Raw genomic sequence first — 16374 nt, 5'->3', positions numbered from 1 at the left:
AAATTCTGCATATTTTTACCTAAATTTAAATTCGTGTGCTTCGTTAATTGGACACTCCACTGTCAACAAGAAAGAATTATAACAATCATGCGCAAAATAATTGCCTTATATTATTGGTAAAAAAGTATAAAACTTATTTGAACTTTAAATTATTTTGAATCGACTACACTATCATTCAAAATTTTGATTTTACTATCCAATTTCAAATTTATTTGATTTGAGTTAGTTCAGCAATAATTTTACTTCAAAATTTAAGCTAATTTCTTATGTTAATGAATTTATAGTTATGAGGATTATATAAAATGTATTAATGAAACATATAAAGATAAATGATGCATTCAAATTTTGAAATCAAAATATCGTTGACTAGCTTAAATCGAACAAATTGAGTGGTTGGATAGTAAAATCAAAATTTTGAGGACAGTCGTTTTAAAATGATTTATAATCTTGATAAATTCTGCATATTTTTACCTAAATTTAAATTCGTGTGCTTCGTTAATTGGACACTCCACTGTCAACAAGAAAGAATTATAACAATCATGCGAAAAGTAATTGCCTTATATTATCGGTAAAAATGTATAAAATTTATTTGAACTTTAAATTATTTTGAATCGACTACACTATCATTCAAAATTTTGATTTTACTATCCAATTTCAAATTTATTTGATTTGAGTTAGTCAACGACTCTTCTACTTCAAAATTTAAGCTAATTGTTTAATTTAATGAACGTATAGTTGCGAGAATTGGATGAAGTATTTGGGTTAAATATGTAAAGATAGATGATGAATTTTAAATTTTGAAAGTTCAAATGTCGTTGAGGGGCTCAAATCAAAAAAATTGAAAGATTCGGTAGCAAAATCAAAATTTAAAAAAATCTGATAGTTGGCTCGAATGACTCATAGTTTGAGCAAGTTCTATACATGTTTACCTATATTATTATTTTACATAATGTTATAGCAAAAGATTCTATGTTCAAACTCCATTAGATATTTTATTAAAAAAAAACAGGGAGTTCAGATATACTTGCTTAAGTTTTTTAAGACAAATTGTTATAATTTTGGGTTCATGCTGTTGGGAATTTGATATTACGAATCTCCAATCCGCTCTGATATTTATTACTGTAAATTCAGTATTTGCTCTATTACCAGTCGTTGGAATTCCGCAACGGAAGCGTCAAATTGAATTTTTACTATAAACCCGCCGTCTACTTAGCAAAACCTGATACGATTACAAAAAAAAATAAGAAAAAAAAAACCAAATAAAAAATATAAATAATTCACGAACCAAGAAAAAAATTACACTCGACTACTTTTCTATATGAAAAAACTTCAACACAACCTCTCTTACTAAATCTCTACCATTCCTTTCTCATTTTCTATAAATTTAAGGATAAACTTCAAATACCATCCATATAGTTTTGCACTTTCTCACTTTAGTACCCTATGGTTTAAAGTATATCAAGTTAGTGTCCTATGATTTTATTTTTATCTTTTCGTCAGTTTTTTCGTTAATATTTCGTTAAATTATATACAAAAAATTTTAATTAGATATCTCAACTCGGTTTATCAAATATTTATTTTAGTACTCTTTAGTTTTAACTTTGTTACTGATTTAACGAAAAAAATTTATGAAATCAATGATAAAGAGATAAAAATAAAATCATAGGATACTAAATTTATACACTTTAAACCATAGAGTATTAAAGTTAAAAACTTTAAACCATAGAGTATTAAAGTAAAAAACTGTGAAACTAAAATGTGGTATTTGAAGTTTTTTCCAAATTCAAATGAGAACTCTCTTACGATGCACCCGTATTAATTACTACGTGCATGCAATCATTGTACGTACGGTCACACCTTAAATTAATATCTATTCAATTTATTTCATACAGATTTAAATACCCATCCTAATCTAGCTACAATTTAACAAATTGTCAGAATACAGAAGTTGGCGAGTACGATTATAATGTGACGCTGTTCTATTCGTCATTCGTGTCATTTTCAGACGCTTCGAAATGCGTAAACTATATCGGGTTGTGGGCTCTCGGATGCGCCGAGCCCTATTGTGGGTTTAAATGAGCCAGCATTCTGTCTTATTGCGGGAGGTGATGTTGGGTCGAGTCATGTCCGAAATAGTATGAGACTGAGTGAGTCGAGTCATATTCGAAATGGCGTGAGACTGGTTGGATCAAATCACAATCGAGATCTGTGAAATATGTATCTGTATGCTTTCAGTAAATTAATTAATTATTTTTAATAGTTCGAATTTTTGAGATTAATGATTAGCGCTAATGTTTTGACAAGTGATTAGCGCCAGTAAAGGCCCACAATCTACAGCATCTTTGGCACTAGATCATCTTACAGTATTTAACCCGTGATCACCTCGTATGCATTCAATGAGCATCAGTTGAAATATATTTACGTACGATTTGGTACGGTCCAAATATCGGATGCACGATATTTAATGCAAAAAATAATAATATATGTAGAGGACCACATTAAAATCGTACGTGCAAAATTCATTGTCACCTTCATCTTCGTTGTCTCATTTTGCGTCCTTTGTTCCTGCAAGATATGGGCATCAGGCTGACACATTTTCTTTTTCCTCTGCACACTTATGGTTGAAGTTCTCAAAAAAAAAAAAATAATAATAATAATAATAATAATAATAATATCCAGCATAAAACTTGTTTTAGATATTAAATAAAATTTTCTATTAAAGTTTTATGTAATTTAAATTATTTTACACTGTTGAACTTAAAAACATACCACATCGACCGTTAAAATAGTCAATTTTGAGACCTTTTGATTACTTCGTAAATAATGTTAAAAAATTATAAAATTTGATTTCTAAATAGTTCCAACAAGATAGAATATACCTAACAGAGCCAATTGTCGAATCGGATATCCTATCATCGAAAACAAATTACAAGTACGGAAACCTCCGTACTTTCGAAAATACAAGAGACATACACTATATATATTTATATATAGAATTGAGCTCCTATGCTTTTAAAAGTACCAAGTTATTGGTGCTTGTAGATTTTTAGCCATTGGATTAAAAGATATGCGGTTAGGATGATGTGGGCCCCGTAGAGTTGAGTGGGTAGTTGGTTGAATAGTATAATCTAATGGTTGAAAATGATCCAAGAGGTAGATCTAGCGGTAAAAAACTTACAAGCACCAATTGTTTGGTGCTTTTACAAGTAACTTAGCTATACTATATATATATATATAAAATAAATTTATGATATTTTATTCATTAGACTTTGCTCTAATAATTAAAATTTTATATATAAATTAGCTTTTTTGTAATTGAGTTGGGATTTGTATTTAGATTGGGCTAAAAATCAAATAATAAAATCTGTATTATATATATATTTATTTATTTATATATATCGAGTTGTTATCGCGTTGAACACGAACGAGCTGACCCGAACTCATATTCGACTCATTTATTAAACGAGCTGAAAAAATCAGCTCATATTCGACTCTTTTATTAAACGTGTGATTTAATTTCAAGCTCATTTCTAGCCAAACATAAACGGGCTCGTTACCGACAAGTTAGATTGTCACCCCAAAATAAAACATACATTGAACTCTACCATTTGCATTTTCAACTTTGCACTCTACAAAAGGGTGAAGTGGGTCGATTTAAAAACAAAATCCCCATCTATTAAACTATATGAATCCTCAATGTTTGTTGCCACGTGGTAAGTTTTTCTTCATCCTGACTAGCATGTGACTCTTCTTCTTTCCATCACTAAATTTTCAATATGCATTTTAACGGTCTCATTAACCAAACTTTCAATTAGTGCATTTAAATGGTCCCACTACCTTCTCTCCACTATACTTTCAATTAATGTAAATGGTTTCACTATCAAACTTCCAATTAATATATTTAAATGGTCCTACTACTATCTACGATCCTAACCTCTATCTCCAATTATTCATCATGGTCCATTTTTCTCCTTCCACCGAACTTTCAATTCTTTATCTCCGATTTGTTCATCAATTCTTTATTTCTCATCTTTAGCTATACACCATCGCCTCCTTCCCTCACTCCCTCTCTCTCTCTCTCACTAATGTGCACCCAATTCCTTCTTCCGCCGCGGTCGGAGAGATCGTCGTCGCCGTCACTATCACCATTGCCGGAAAAGGCATCATCGAGTTCATATCTGCCGCCTACAATGAGATACTTTCGGTAGATGTACCAAATGAGATACACAAGAAAATATTTAATATTTTATTATTATTAATTACTATTAGGGTTTCTATCCGCTGTAAAGTGCGGGTCTCTTCACTAATATAACATGATCACACAGTTTCACGTACTAAGCGTGATTTCACATTTAAAATCTATATACAAGATCACAATTTTCTTCACCAGGTGATCTCAAGAACAAGACAAAGACTAAAAGAAGTGTTATTAGTTAAGTTATAAGTGATTCACTTCAATGGACTAAACTAAATAATTAATATCTTTATCCATACCTCTACACCTATACATGATTTCTCATGATCAAATCCAACGTGGATGTACTACCTTCATTTGAGGGCAGTGGGACACACTATTTTTTTTTTTTCTCTCTTTTATCTTAGTAAAATTCTTCCTCTCCCTCGTAACCATATCTTTCAACTCTCTTTCTCTCTCTCTCTTTTCTCTCCATCTCTTATTTTCTTTTATCTTTCAAACCGATAACGACATCTCTTCCTCTTCCCTCACCTCACCTGTGTAGTGATTTTGGATTTCTCCACCTATGATTTTAGATTTTTCATTTTTTTTCCTCCTTTTTCCTCTTGCTCACCGCTCAGAGCACTTTGGCCTCTATCCGTTACTCCTCATGTGTCCTTGACAAGAACGGCGTACGATGTCATCGCCGGCTGTCTCATTCTCAACAATCATAGGATATCTATATTCCCGTATTTTTATTTTTTCTATAAATTTTTATTTTTATTTTTATTATCTATCCATCGCATCGCGCGGGTTACTTCACTGGTTTTTATGAAATACCACATAGTCACCAATATATATCAAGAACAAAGTCTCAGGTTAATTGATAATCAATTAATTAATTATTTATAGGTGAGATTCCTTTTGTGTAATTACACATCACCCATTTGCCAAGCACCAATGCACCAAGATTTTTGTTGCATAAACATTTATTACTAGTGAAGGGACCTGCGCTTTGCAGCGGGTAGAAATTGTAATAATAATTAATAACAAGAAAATATTAAACATTCTCTTGTGTATCTCACTTGATATATTCACCAAACGTCATGGCGGAAAGGAGAAGTGGGCGCGCATTAGTGAGAGACGGGGAGGAAGCGAGGGAAGGAGGCAATAGTGTATAGCAAAAAATGAGAGATAAAGAATTGATGAATATATTGGAGATAAAAAATTAAAAATCTGGTGGAGGGAAGGAAAATTTCCATAATGAATAATTGAAGATAAAAATGTTAGGATTGTAAGATGATAATGAGATCATTTAAGCATAGTAATTGAAAGTTTGGTAGTAGAATCGTTTGCATTAATTAAAAGTATAGTGAAGGGAATGGAAATGGTCATAATGAATAATTGTGGATAGAAATGGAATAATACATGATAGTGGGACTATTTAAATATATTAATTCAAAGCTTTGTTAGTGGAACCATTTAAATACATTAATTGAAAGTTTTATTAGTGGAACCGTTAAAATGTACATTGAAAGTTTAGCGAGGGGAAGAAAAAGAGTCGCATGCTAGTAAGGGTGAAGGAAAACTTACCATGTGGCAACAAACATTGGGATTAATTGAAAGTTTTATTAGTGGAACCGTTAAAATATACATTGAAAGTTTATTGAGGGGAAGAAAAAGAATACATACTAGTGAGGGTGAAGAAAAACTTGCCATGTGGCAACAAATATTGAGAATTCATTTAAGTTAATAGATAACATGGAGAAAATATGTCCAACTTTTCCAAATGTTGCTATAAATTACACATCATCATCCAAAGGTTAAACGAGGGTTTCATAAAATTAATTTGTAATATGAGTGTAGCTTTCAACTTTATCAAAATTCTTTTCTTTCTTTTTAGCAATTTCCACAACATAAAAGCAAAATTATTAAAATAAACTTTCAATAGTCCAGCTCAATTTTATTTTACTATTTTGTGATTTAAAAAGTTATGCTTAATTATTTTGTGGTTATCAAAAAGCTTTATTTTACATCCTATTTGATAATAATTTTTTTGGGTAAAAATAAGGATTAAATCACAGAATAATTAAATATAACTTTTTGGGCCATAAGATGGTAAAGTAAAAATAAGCTAAATCACAAAGCATGCAAATTGAAGTTTACTCAAAAGAAAAAAGCTAGTATAACTTAAAAACTAGATGCTTGAACAAAATAATCATAAAATTTACATATATAAAAGTTATTATTTTTTTTTTAACTTTCAAGCTAAATTTCAGTTTTGGTTCTTGACCGTAAGGTTCTCAAACTTTAATTTATTATAATTTTTTATTCAATTTATTTTTAAAATTATTGTAATTAAGTTTTATAGTCTAATTTAGTTTACAAGGTGGGGATATTTATATATATCAATATATGTTACTGATATGCCAGTAATATGACATCTTAATTACTATCATCTCATCAACTATAATATTATTATATCACCATCACATCAGCAATACATCATTATTTAGTCATATTGTAGAATTTAACTATAATAATCTATAAAGTCAGAAATTACAATAAATTAAGTTTGAGAATCAAAGTGGCATTCGCCTTACAATTAAAATGCCAAAGACATATATAATCTAGTCTTCAAGGACCAAATTAAGTGGCAAACTTTTCTTTTGAGCATGAAATTATGTGCTGCAGCTACAATGATTATAAAATTTTAGAGAGATTTTAGGGAAGCATGCATGCAGATGAGGCTTTATCTCTACCTGCTCCTGTCACCATCCCAGCCGAAAGGGGAACAAAAAAAGAAAAAGAAAAAAGAGAGAGAGAGAGAGAGAGAGAAAGAAGATGCCCTTGTGCTTTTCATACAGTACCATTACTACCAAGTAATTAAGGTACATTAATTCTAGTTGATTTTTAAATGAGTTTTGGGATTCATTAGCAACTTTAAACCTTTTGGCCTGGTGTGTATTAAAGGATGATTATTAAAATGATTCCTACACAGATTGTACAATTTGTTGACATGGGAACTTTAATTAGTAATCCTACCCTTATGCCTTTTAAAGGCTTTGTATCTAATTAATTCGATAGAATACATGCAGCTTTTTCTTTTTTCTTTTCTCTTTTTTTTTAAATTTTTTTTTAATGGATTTCATATTTTAGATATTTCTCTAAAAACAAGTGTACATGTTAAACCCCAACTTTGAAATTTAGAGCTCCAAATTTATGCGCGCACATGGAGGCGTGAACCCTCAACCTCGGGAAAGGTTACTAGACAACGATACTGGAGCATTGCTGATGATTTGGTGGAATTGCGTGTATTTGGCACTTCTATCGTTTGTTTTGTTTTTATTTGGGTAAACTTTAAATATCATTTATGTTGTTTCATTTTTTTTTATTTTAATATTCGGTAGTTTAAAATGTATTAAATTAGTGGCTTGTTATTTTACTTTTATCTTTTTATCAGTTTTTTCGTTAATATTTTATAAAATTATATATAAAAAATTTAAGATAATCCATCTAGGTTTATTAAATATTCACTTTAGTACCCTTTAATTTTAATTTTATCACTGATTTAATGAAAAAAATTAGTGGAATCAATAATAAAAAGATAAAATGAAACCACAGGGCACTAAATTGATACACTTTAAACTACAGGGTTTTAAATTGAGAAAATGTGAAATCACAAGTGTAGTATTTAAAGTTTTTCTTTTTTATTTTTTACTAGTTCTAAGATAATTTAAGAATTTGTGACTGCATGTCAAATTAATCTGAGCATGGTTTGTAGCTAGAGCCAGTGTAAGCTTAAATTTAGAGGCTATGGTACTTTTGAAAGTACTAAGTATTTGATGCTTGTAAATTTTTTATCGTTAGTTCTATCTTTTTGACCATATATTCCATCCGTTAGATCATATTATTCACACTACAATAAAAATACTTTATAGCGACACTTTTAAATATCGGTATAAGTCAAAAAAAATACCGCTGGCTTAATTATCGACACTTTTTAAAAGTATTGCTATATGTGGGATCGCTATATATGGGGCCGTCTTAATATTTGGCATCTACTCCTCTAACGACCCGTGGCAGAGGGACACGAGTCAATTATAGCCCTCTACGATCCCTGCAAGATCCTCGCGGCCGAACTGCAACAGCCGGAACCCTACCTTGTCAGCTGCGGCAGCAGAGGAGGAAAAGGGGAGATGGTAATCAATTTTTTTTTTTTTTATTTGCAATTGGGCCGAGTGGGCTAAGTGGGGTTGGTTGAGTAGAGTAACTTTTTATTTTTGATTGGATTGAGCTTTATATTTAGGCTTTACTGCTTTAGTAGATTTTTTTTTTAAATTTTGGTATAAATAAAATACTTACACAAAAGTGTCTTAAAAATATGTCTCTATAATCTAATTCTGTTGTAATATCGACCAAGCACCCGCTCAATCTCGGATGACCATTATTATTCTAACCGCACATCTCTTAATCAAAAAATTGAAAATCTACGGGCACGGATGACTTGTTACTTCTAAAAATATAAGAGCTCAATTCACATTAACATATATAGATGCATTTACTCGCCAACTTTTACTACTCACGTTAGAGACCCACCCGGGGAATGTAGTTTGAAGGCTTAATTGTTAACCATTTGTCACATATTTTATTAGCTTATCACGAACTCTGCAAAATATTTTATAATTACTAATTATAAATATTTAATAATTGAAAACGTCAAACATTTTTGTTTAGGGGAAAACTTCAAAATCCCCCCTGGTTTCGTACATTTTTATTTTAGTATTATGTGATTTAAAGTGTATCAAGTTATACCTGTGGTTTCACATTTTCTCACTTTAGTATCCTATGGTTTAAAATGTATCAAGTTAGTACCCTGTGGTTTTATTTTTGTATCAAATGAGTATCCCGTAATTTTTAAACCACAGAATACTAAAGTGAGAAAGTGCGAAACCATAGGGTACTAACTTGATACGCTTTAAACCACAGGGTACTAAAGTGAACAAATGCAAAACTACAGGATACTAGCTTGATATACTTTAAACCACATGGTACTAAAGTGAAAAAAAAGTAAAACCACAAAGGGGTATTTGAAGTTTTCTCTTTGTTTAGCTAGCAAAGAACATAATTTTGAAAAGCCATGAGAAAATTAAAAAAATATATACACAATGGATTTGCAAATAGTACTGCTTAGATAATATTTTATTAAATAATATTATACTCTAAATAAAAAAGACCAAATAAACAAGCTTTTGTTGCAGCTTTGCAATATTATAGTGTTTTAGTATTCCTACTTCTATTTAGGATAACCTATTCAACCAGCTATATATTCATAGTGCATATAACATGCACAAAACGAGCATTCCAAATGGTTCTATTGCTATGGGCAATGCATTTTTTTTAAAAATTATTTTAGAGAAAACTAAGCCTCCTATCTGTTTTTTTTTTATTTTAAAACTAAATTTATCTAAAAATATAAAGTAATTAAACTTTAAACTTGAAACTTCGGATAGCAACAACCAATCCATTGGGTACTACTAGCAATGCATTGGGTACAAATTTGTGTGTAGAAATCACTTATCCCTCAAAAAAAAAAGAAAAGAAAATTGGGCATGTATAGTAACTAACCACTAAATGTACCTCGCGTAATTGCCTAAGAGTTTGATGATTGATATTTGACATTTTAAATTCGAAACCTAATTATTTATATTTTCTAACTAAATTTATTTCTGAAAAAAAGGAAACAAAACAGATAACTTGTGCGTGTAGTGATGTCCTTACTTATTAGCATCAGGATCATGAATAATCCTCATTATCTAATATGGATTTATTAGCATCAGGATCATGAATCCTTATATTGTCTAATATGGATAGTGCGAGTAATATGAATAGTGTGGGTCTAAACTGCCACTAATGGGCGGCGGAATCATCTCATATAAGGCTTAAACATATAAGGCTAAATTACAGAAAACTTCTCTATAATAATCCGCTTTTTCACTTTCCCCTCCTTGACATTTAAAAACCTACACTTTACCCCCTTATAAAATAAAAAATGTGCACTTCACCTCCTACCGTTAGAGTTCTGTTATAAAATATTTTTTTATACCGAAAATACCCCTCCGCCCTCTTCTTTGTTGCTTCGCTTTCCTCCGCTCGCCGCCTCGCCATCTCACCGTCCTCCACTGCCTCGCCCTCGCCCACATCCCCTTCGCCCTCCTCCGCCGCCTCGCCTTCGCCCTCGTTGCCCTTGCCTACCTCTCCATCAACACCCACCTCAATTTTCTCCCTACTATCGTTAAAATCGAGGGACGGCGAGGGTGCTGGAGGAGAAGGGGAGTAGGTGGAGAAGGAAATAGAAAGAAATCGCGGCCGATCGAAGGGGCGGCTGAGGAAGATGAGGAAGAAGACGAAAATGACGAGGGGCAAAATGATCATTTTACACGCCGTAACCCCCTGTGAATATTTTTTATTTTACAAGGGAGTAAAATGTAGATTTTTAAATGTCAGAAAGAAAAAGTAAAAAAACAGATTATTACAGAAAGATTTTTTGTAATTTAGCCAACATATAATTCTGAATGGAGAAAAAGTGACACTTCACGACAGAATAGATGACTTTTTTGGAAAGCTCCAGGTCCACTGTCACGTATTAGTTTTACTTTCATCCAATAGTTTGTTGAATTATTTTTTAATATTAATTTTTTTTAAAAAAAAATTCTAGAAGGAATGATTATAATCCTATAAAGATAAAGTAATACATGTGGATTAGAATTTTTTTTAATGAAGTGTTGTTCGAGAGCTCCTCAGTGAATTTTTTTTTTTCCCGACTGGCTTCGATCCCAATTACCAAGCTACGATCGATTATAAGTTATAAATCAAGGTATTTAGCCGCTTTGTTTTGCTTTTCTTTTTTTTTTTTTTTCTTCCTTTTTTTGGTGTGACAATAGCTGGTCCGATGCTAAGTTTTTAGTCTCCTTGTCATTGTAGTCTAGCTTTATAATCATCTCTTAAACCATTAAAAAAAAAAAAAGAGAGTTGAGGTATTTGGAATCTCGAAAAATCTGCGAAATATCAAAAAAAGAAAAAAGAAAAAAGAAAAAAGAAACCTCTACATATTACCATAGGACTTAACATAATGCATTAATATTTGGAAGGAATATTAAAGTGGAGCACACATGTATATATCTTGCCCCTCTTCTTTAGCCCCATAAGAAAAGCAAATTAAGAAGCCTAGCTAGCCCTTCTTATACAAAACAAAGCATATATATATATATATATATATAAACCACACACAAGTTTATTTATTTAATTAATTTGGCCCCTGATCACCTGCTCAGCAGGGGGAACCACCTCTCGTGGAAGTAAGACTGGTAGGAGATCATGAACATAAGTAGCACCAGCACGAGCGCGACCCCCCACGGGGATCCGCCCGCGCGACCGCGGCTGCAGTAGAAAGGCTGCTGGTGTTCTGGCAATGGCGCGAAGAACGGCACGTGCCGCCTCTCGCGGCTCGACATCAGGTGCACCACCAGGAGCAGCACCAGCGGCGACACCATGAAGAGGAACTTGACCTGCTCGATCAGGCTCTCGAGGGCCGACTCGTAGCTCATGTACCACGAGAAGGCGATGAAGAGGAAGAGGGTGAGGAGGAAGAAGCAGAGGTGGAGGGGGAAGGGTTGCGCTGCGTGGGAGCTGGGGTGGTGTGCCTGGGAATAAGGGTTTTGGTGGTAGTAGGGGGGGGTGTTGTGAAAATAGTAAGCGTTCGCCATGTGAGAAATTGAAGCTCAATTATAAGTATACATGGAGTGTGATATATGGGGGGTTTTATAGGAGGAATTCTACACTGTCACACTTGCACCACGTCATCAATAACAAGCCAATCACATTCCTTCATTTCAAACAAAAGTACAATAAAAGTATTTTTTTACAATCATGATGGAACATATATTCTTAAAAGGATTAATTTGATTGGTTTGTTACGCCACGTCACTAATATACCCGTTGCATTCTAGAATTTTTCGTTTTATAGAGCTATGGAGTGGGGGGTTCCTTTTTCATTGAGTGGGCCGAGGAGGATACGTCCAAGTTTGGTGTGGTCCCACTGGACCAGGTGCACAATGGTTGGCCATTGGAAAAGTGACACGTGCCGCCGACCAGGCAAAAAGGAAGGGTTGGGATTACTTGTAGGATGCGTTTGGTTCGCATTATAAAAGATTACTAGGAATAAAAGATATCCGAGAATCTTATTCATATTCATCCTATTACTAAGAATGTGGAATTTCTGTGTTTGGTTCGCACGGTAATATTAATTAGTCATGTTATTTAATATTACAAAAAATATACAATTAATTTTAGATAATGTTACCAAAAGTTTCAATATCTTTTTAGAAAAAATAGAGAGAGCGTATAAGTTAGAGAGAGAGAGCATAATTAAAAAAATAGAAAGAAAAATATAGTCGAAATTAGAGGAAGTGAGAGAGTTGAAATTTTAGAAAGAGAGAGAGAGAGCTTAGTTTGGAGAGAGAAAAAAAAGTTGAATTTTAGAGAGAAAAATAAGTTTAGAGAGAGATATAAGGTTAGAGTGTAAAAAAAAATAATATCAATTAGCCGGCGGATAGGAAGACAGAAAAAAATTAGACATATTATGATTACCCCAATCCATTAATATGAGGATATCCATCCTCCCTCAAGAAAATGAGATTAGTACTTTGGTATAAATCTTATTCCCAAGTGAATCCAATATTACCAACTAGATTACTTAGTACGTTTAGCCAAATACCGTTATATTTTTTTATTCCCATTGAATTATTAGGAATCTTTAAAAGATAGCGCGAACCAAACGCACCCGTAAAGCGCTGCAGAAGGAATCGGTGGCCCTCATCCTAGATCCGCCGTAATTAGTAATCAATTGTGTTTGTGTGTGTGTGTCTGTGCTTTTTTTTTCTTTTTCTTTTTCTTTTTTTTTTTTTTAATGTTGCTGTGAACATATAATGAATTAAAAATATATTTTTATAAAATCTAATTTTAATATGTTGTTTGTGTAAAAGTCCTGTTCTTACCATTAGAATCCGTTAGAAAATTTTAAATAGATTAAATCTTAATCTTGGTTAGTTTATAAAATAATTTGATATTTTTATCCCTCTTATATTATACTATTGTGACTTTCGAAAAGACATATTTGTGATGGCAAAATTAATATTTCATTTATTTGCTATTAAAATATAAACAGCTCTCTAACAGTAATAAATCAAAAAGGCATATTTAAAAATATTAGAAGTTTTAGAGAGACAATATATGAAAGTTGAACTTTATAGAAATATATTTGCACAGACCTGTATGCATTTAATCTTTTTCTGGGTAAAAATGCACGCAGACCCTTCAACTATATTAAATTTTAAAATTGCTTCTCAATTTTTTTTTCGTTTTATTGAAACGCTTTCAACTTTTTATTTTTTCAAATTATGTAATTTTAGTTAAAAAATTTTAAAAATTTAATCAAATTTATTGATTAGCCGGCAAAACCAGATCAGTTAATGGTTAATAACCAACAAAGTTATTAAATTGATACAACTTTTAACTATAAAAAATCAAATAAAAATTTGAAAAGATTAGTTTGAAAGGGGGTCTCCATACATTTTTTATCTATATTTTTGGTGATAAATTAACTTGATTTATTTATTAGACTACTAATCAAAGCCTCTATACATAGACATAGATTCATGATCTTCTTCTTATGAGTTAAGTAAACCCTCTCTCTCTCTCTCTCTCTCTCTCTCTTACACACACACACACACACACACAGTGACACACAATGACACAACTCATAAGTTACTTTTTTTTTTTTTTTTCCTAAAGGGAAAAAGCTCTAACACAAGTATAAATCACTTTATTGATAAATAAAAAAGATGCCTTTTAGGTTTGTGGCTCCACATTCATTGAGAAGTGCAAAGAGAGTTCCAGAGACTTTCTAATTTCCGAGAAAGGCATAACAAGTCCCTCACATTTTAGTATTTGCTATACAGTTTGAGTACTGTTACAAATATTTTTGAGCATTTTCTTATTGGATCAAACTTTTAAGTAACATGATATCAGATCTAATTATGAGTTCATGTTATTTTTATCTATCCTATTATCCACTAATTGCACCTATTTTTCATATTGAATACACATGCATATGATTATTCATGGTGCACTAATTTTTTCACCCAAGGCTAACATATATATTTTGTATTGATGGGTGTCAAGCTAGTGACGCAATTAAAAAATTAATTAGGATCAAAAAATTATTTTCTTTAGTTATCAAAATTTAAATTTTTCAAAATTTTATTTAGTGAATTTATTTAGATTTTTGAAATTTTGTATTATTGAATAAATTGTTAGAAATTAGAGATATGGTTTTGAAAGTTTTATGTTAAGATTAGATTACTTGTATTAGAAATGGAGAAATTGTGGAATTTAATATTTTATCCTCTCTCCTAGGGTTTTTCATTTTTTAATCTAACATTTGGTTTGATGCGTTTGAATTTAACTATTACAGTAGAAACTACATAAAAAGGTCCAAGTGCAGGCTGTAGTAGTTGAAACTATACCTAAATTTGTTGGAGTTCCAACTGCGACAGTTGAAGAGAATAACTTTAATCGAAAGATAAGCTTACGGTCCTAATCATTCTTTAAATTGATTTTTTATTTTTCTTTTCCACCTTAAAGGTGATCTCATCATCCGGTAAAATTTTACAAATATACTTTTCAGCTACATGCAACTAAATAAATTATTTATAATTACAACGATTTTTACTGCGTCAAACCAAATGAAATATACATAGTTGTAACTGTTGTATCTCCCATTACATTAGATTTTAATGATTTCTAAAAGTAATATTTTTTCATTTTAGTCACACAGTTCTTACGGTACATAAAAAGGTCATTTATTCAAGATAAAATCAAATGGTGAACTATGGAGCATTTAGATTTAGTTGTCCAATTTATTTAAAATTTTAATTTTACTATCTAAGCTTTTAATTTTTTTAATTTGAAATTTAAATGCAGCGTTTATATATCTTTATATATTTAATTAATATATTGTATAGAATTCTTACCGCTATAAGTTTACTAAAGTAAAGAATTAGCTTAAATTTTAAAGTCAGCATATCGTTAATCAATTCAAATCAAGTAAATTAAAAAATTAGATAATAAAATTAAAATTTTAAAAAATTAAATAATCAAATCTAAATATTTTACATGTCAGGTAAGTTCTGTATACTTTTACCTTTATTCAACGCAATACTTATGGTGCTACATACATGGCTTTAAATATAGTGCAGGGTCACGAACTACAAAATATATTGAGGCGAGACAACCAAGTCAACAACACAGGCCTTAAAAAATTAAATAATTGAGTCTTTTGAGGCACTGCCGCTCATTAAGTAGCAGTTAATAATATTCTCTTTTTTTTTAATTTTTTTTTTAAAACGTCAACTATGCCACTTGCCGATGTCTACTAAAGGGCCCTTTGGTTTAATATAATTATCCGTGAAATACCCGCGCGATGCTGGGAATTTAAAAATATTTTTTAATAAATTTTAGTTTTTTATATTTTTAAATAATTTTATAAATCTAATTATTAATTAAATAAAAATTATATAAAAATAATTTAATAGTTAATTTTATTTAAATAAAATTTATTAAAACGACAACTTATTTTATAAAGATTTATGCAAAAAAAGATTTATGATAAATATATCAAAATAATTTTAAAAAATAAATAGAAGGGAAATAAAATAATGGAAGAATTTGTTTAATAAAATTAATTATATATATACACACGCACTATTTTTAAAATCTTACAATTCAAATTTAAATTATGTATTTTTTATAGCATCGATCAAATAGATTTTTATTATGCGATTTATTAGCTGTATTATTAATAATATTAATTAATTATATTATATACAATGAATTTATTAATAAAATTAATTAATTAATTAATTTTATAGAGTTTAGAGATTAAAAATTTTAAATTTTAAAATTTAAAATTTGAAAAATAAATATTATAAATTAATTTGAAATTTAAAAATTTAAAATTTTGAAAAGTATCAAAATTTTAAATTTTGATATATATATATATAATATATATAATAATTATAATATATATATATAGAGGGAAGAGTAAAAGGGGTTTGGGAGAACACATGTCACCCCAAGGT

The 16374-nt window shown here is 30.6% G+C and overlaps 1 protein-coding gene across 1 annotated transcript; it reads right to left on the bottom strand.

Moving 5' to 3' along the window:
* Positions 11263–11982, bottom strand: LOC109711287. Its single transcript, XM_020234249.1, has one exon. It carries the CDS (start codon positions 11938–11940, stop codon positions 11497–11499), a length of 444 nt encoding a protein of 147 aa, XP_020089838.1. The 5' UTR covers positions 11941–11982; the 3' UTR covers positions 11263–11496.

Source organism: Ananas comosus, linkage group 6, assembly GCF_001540865.1.
Source record: "Ananas comosus cultivar F153 linkage group 6, ASM154086v1, whole genome shotgun sequence".
Lineage (NCBI taxonomy): Eukaryota > Viridiplantae > Streptophyta > Magnoliopsida > Poales > Bromeliaceae > Ananas > Ananas comosus.
Note: the sequence above shows the minus strand (reverse complement) of the source record. Positions and strands in the feature narration are given on the sequence as shown.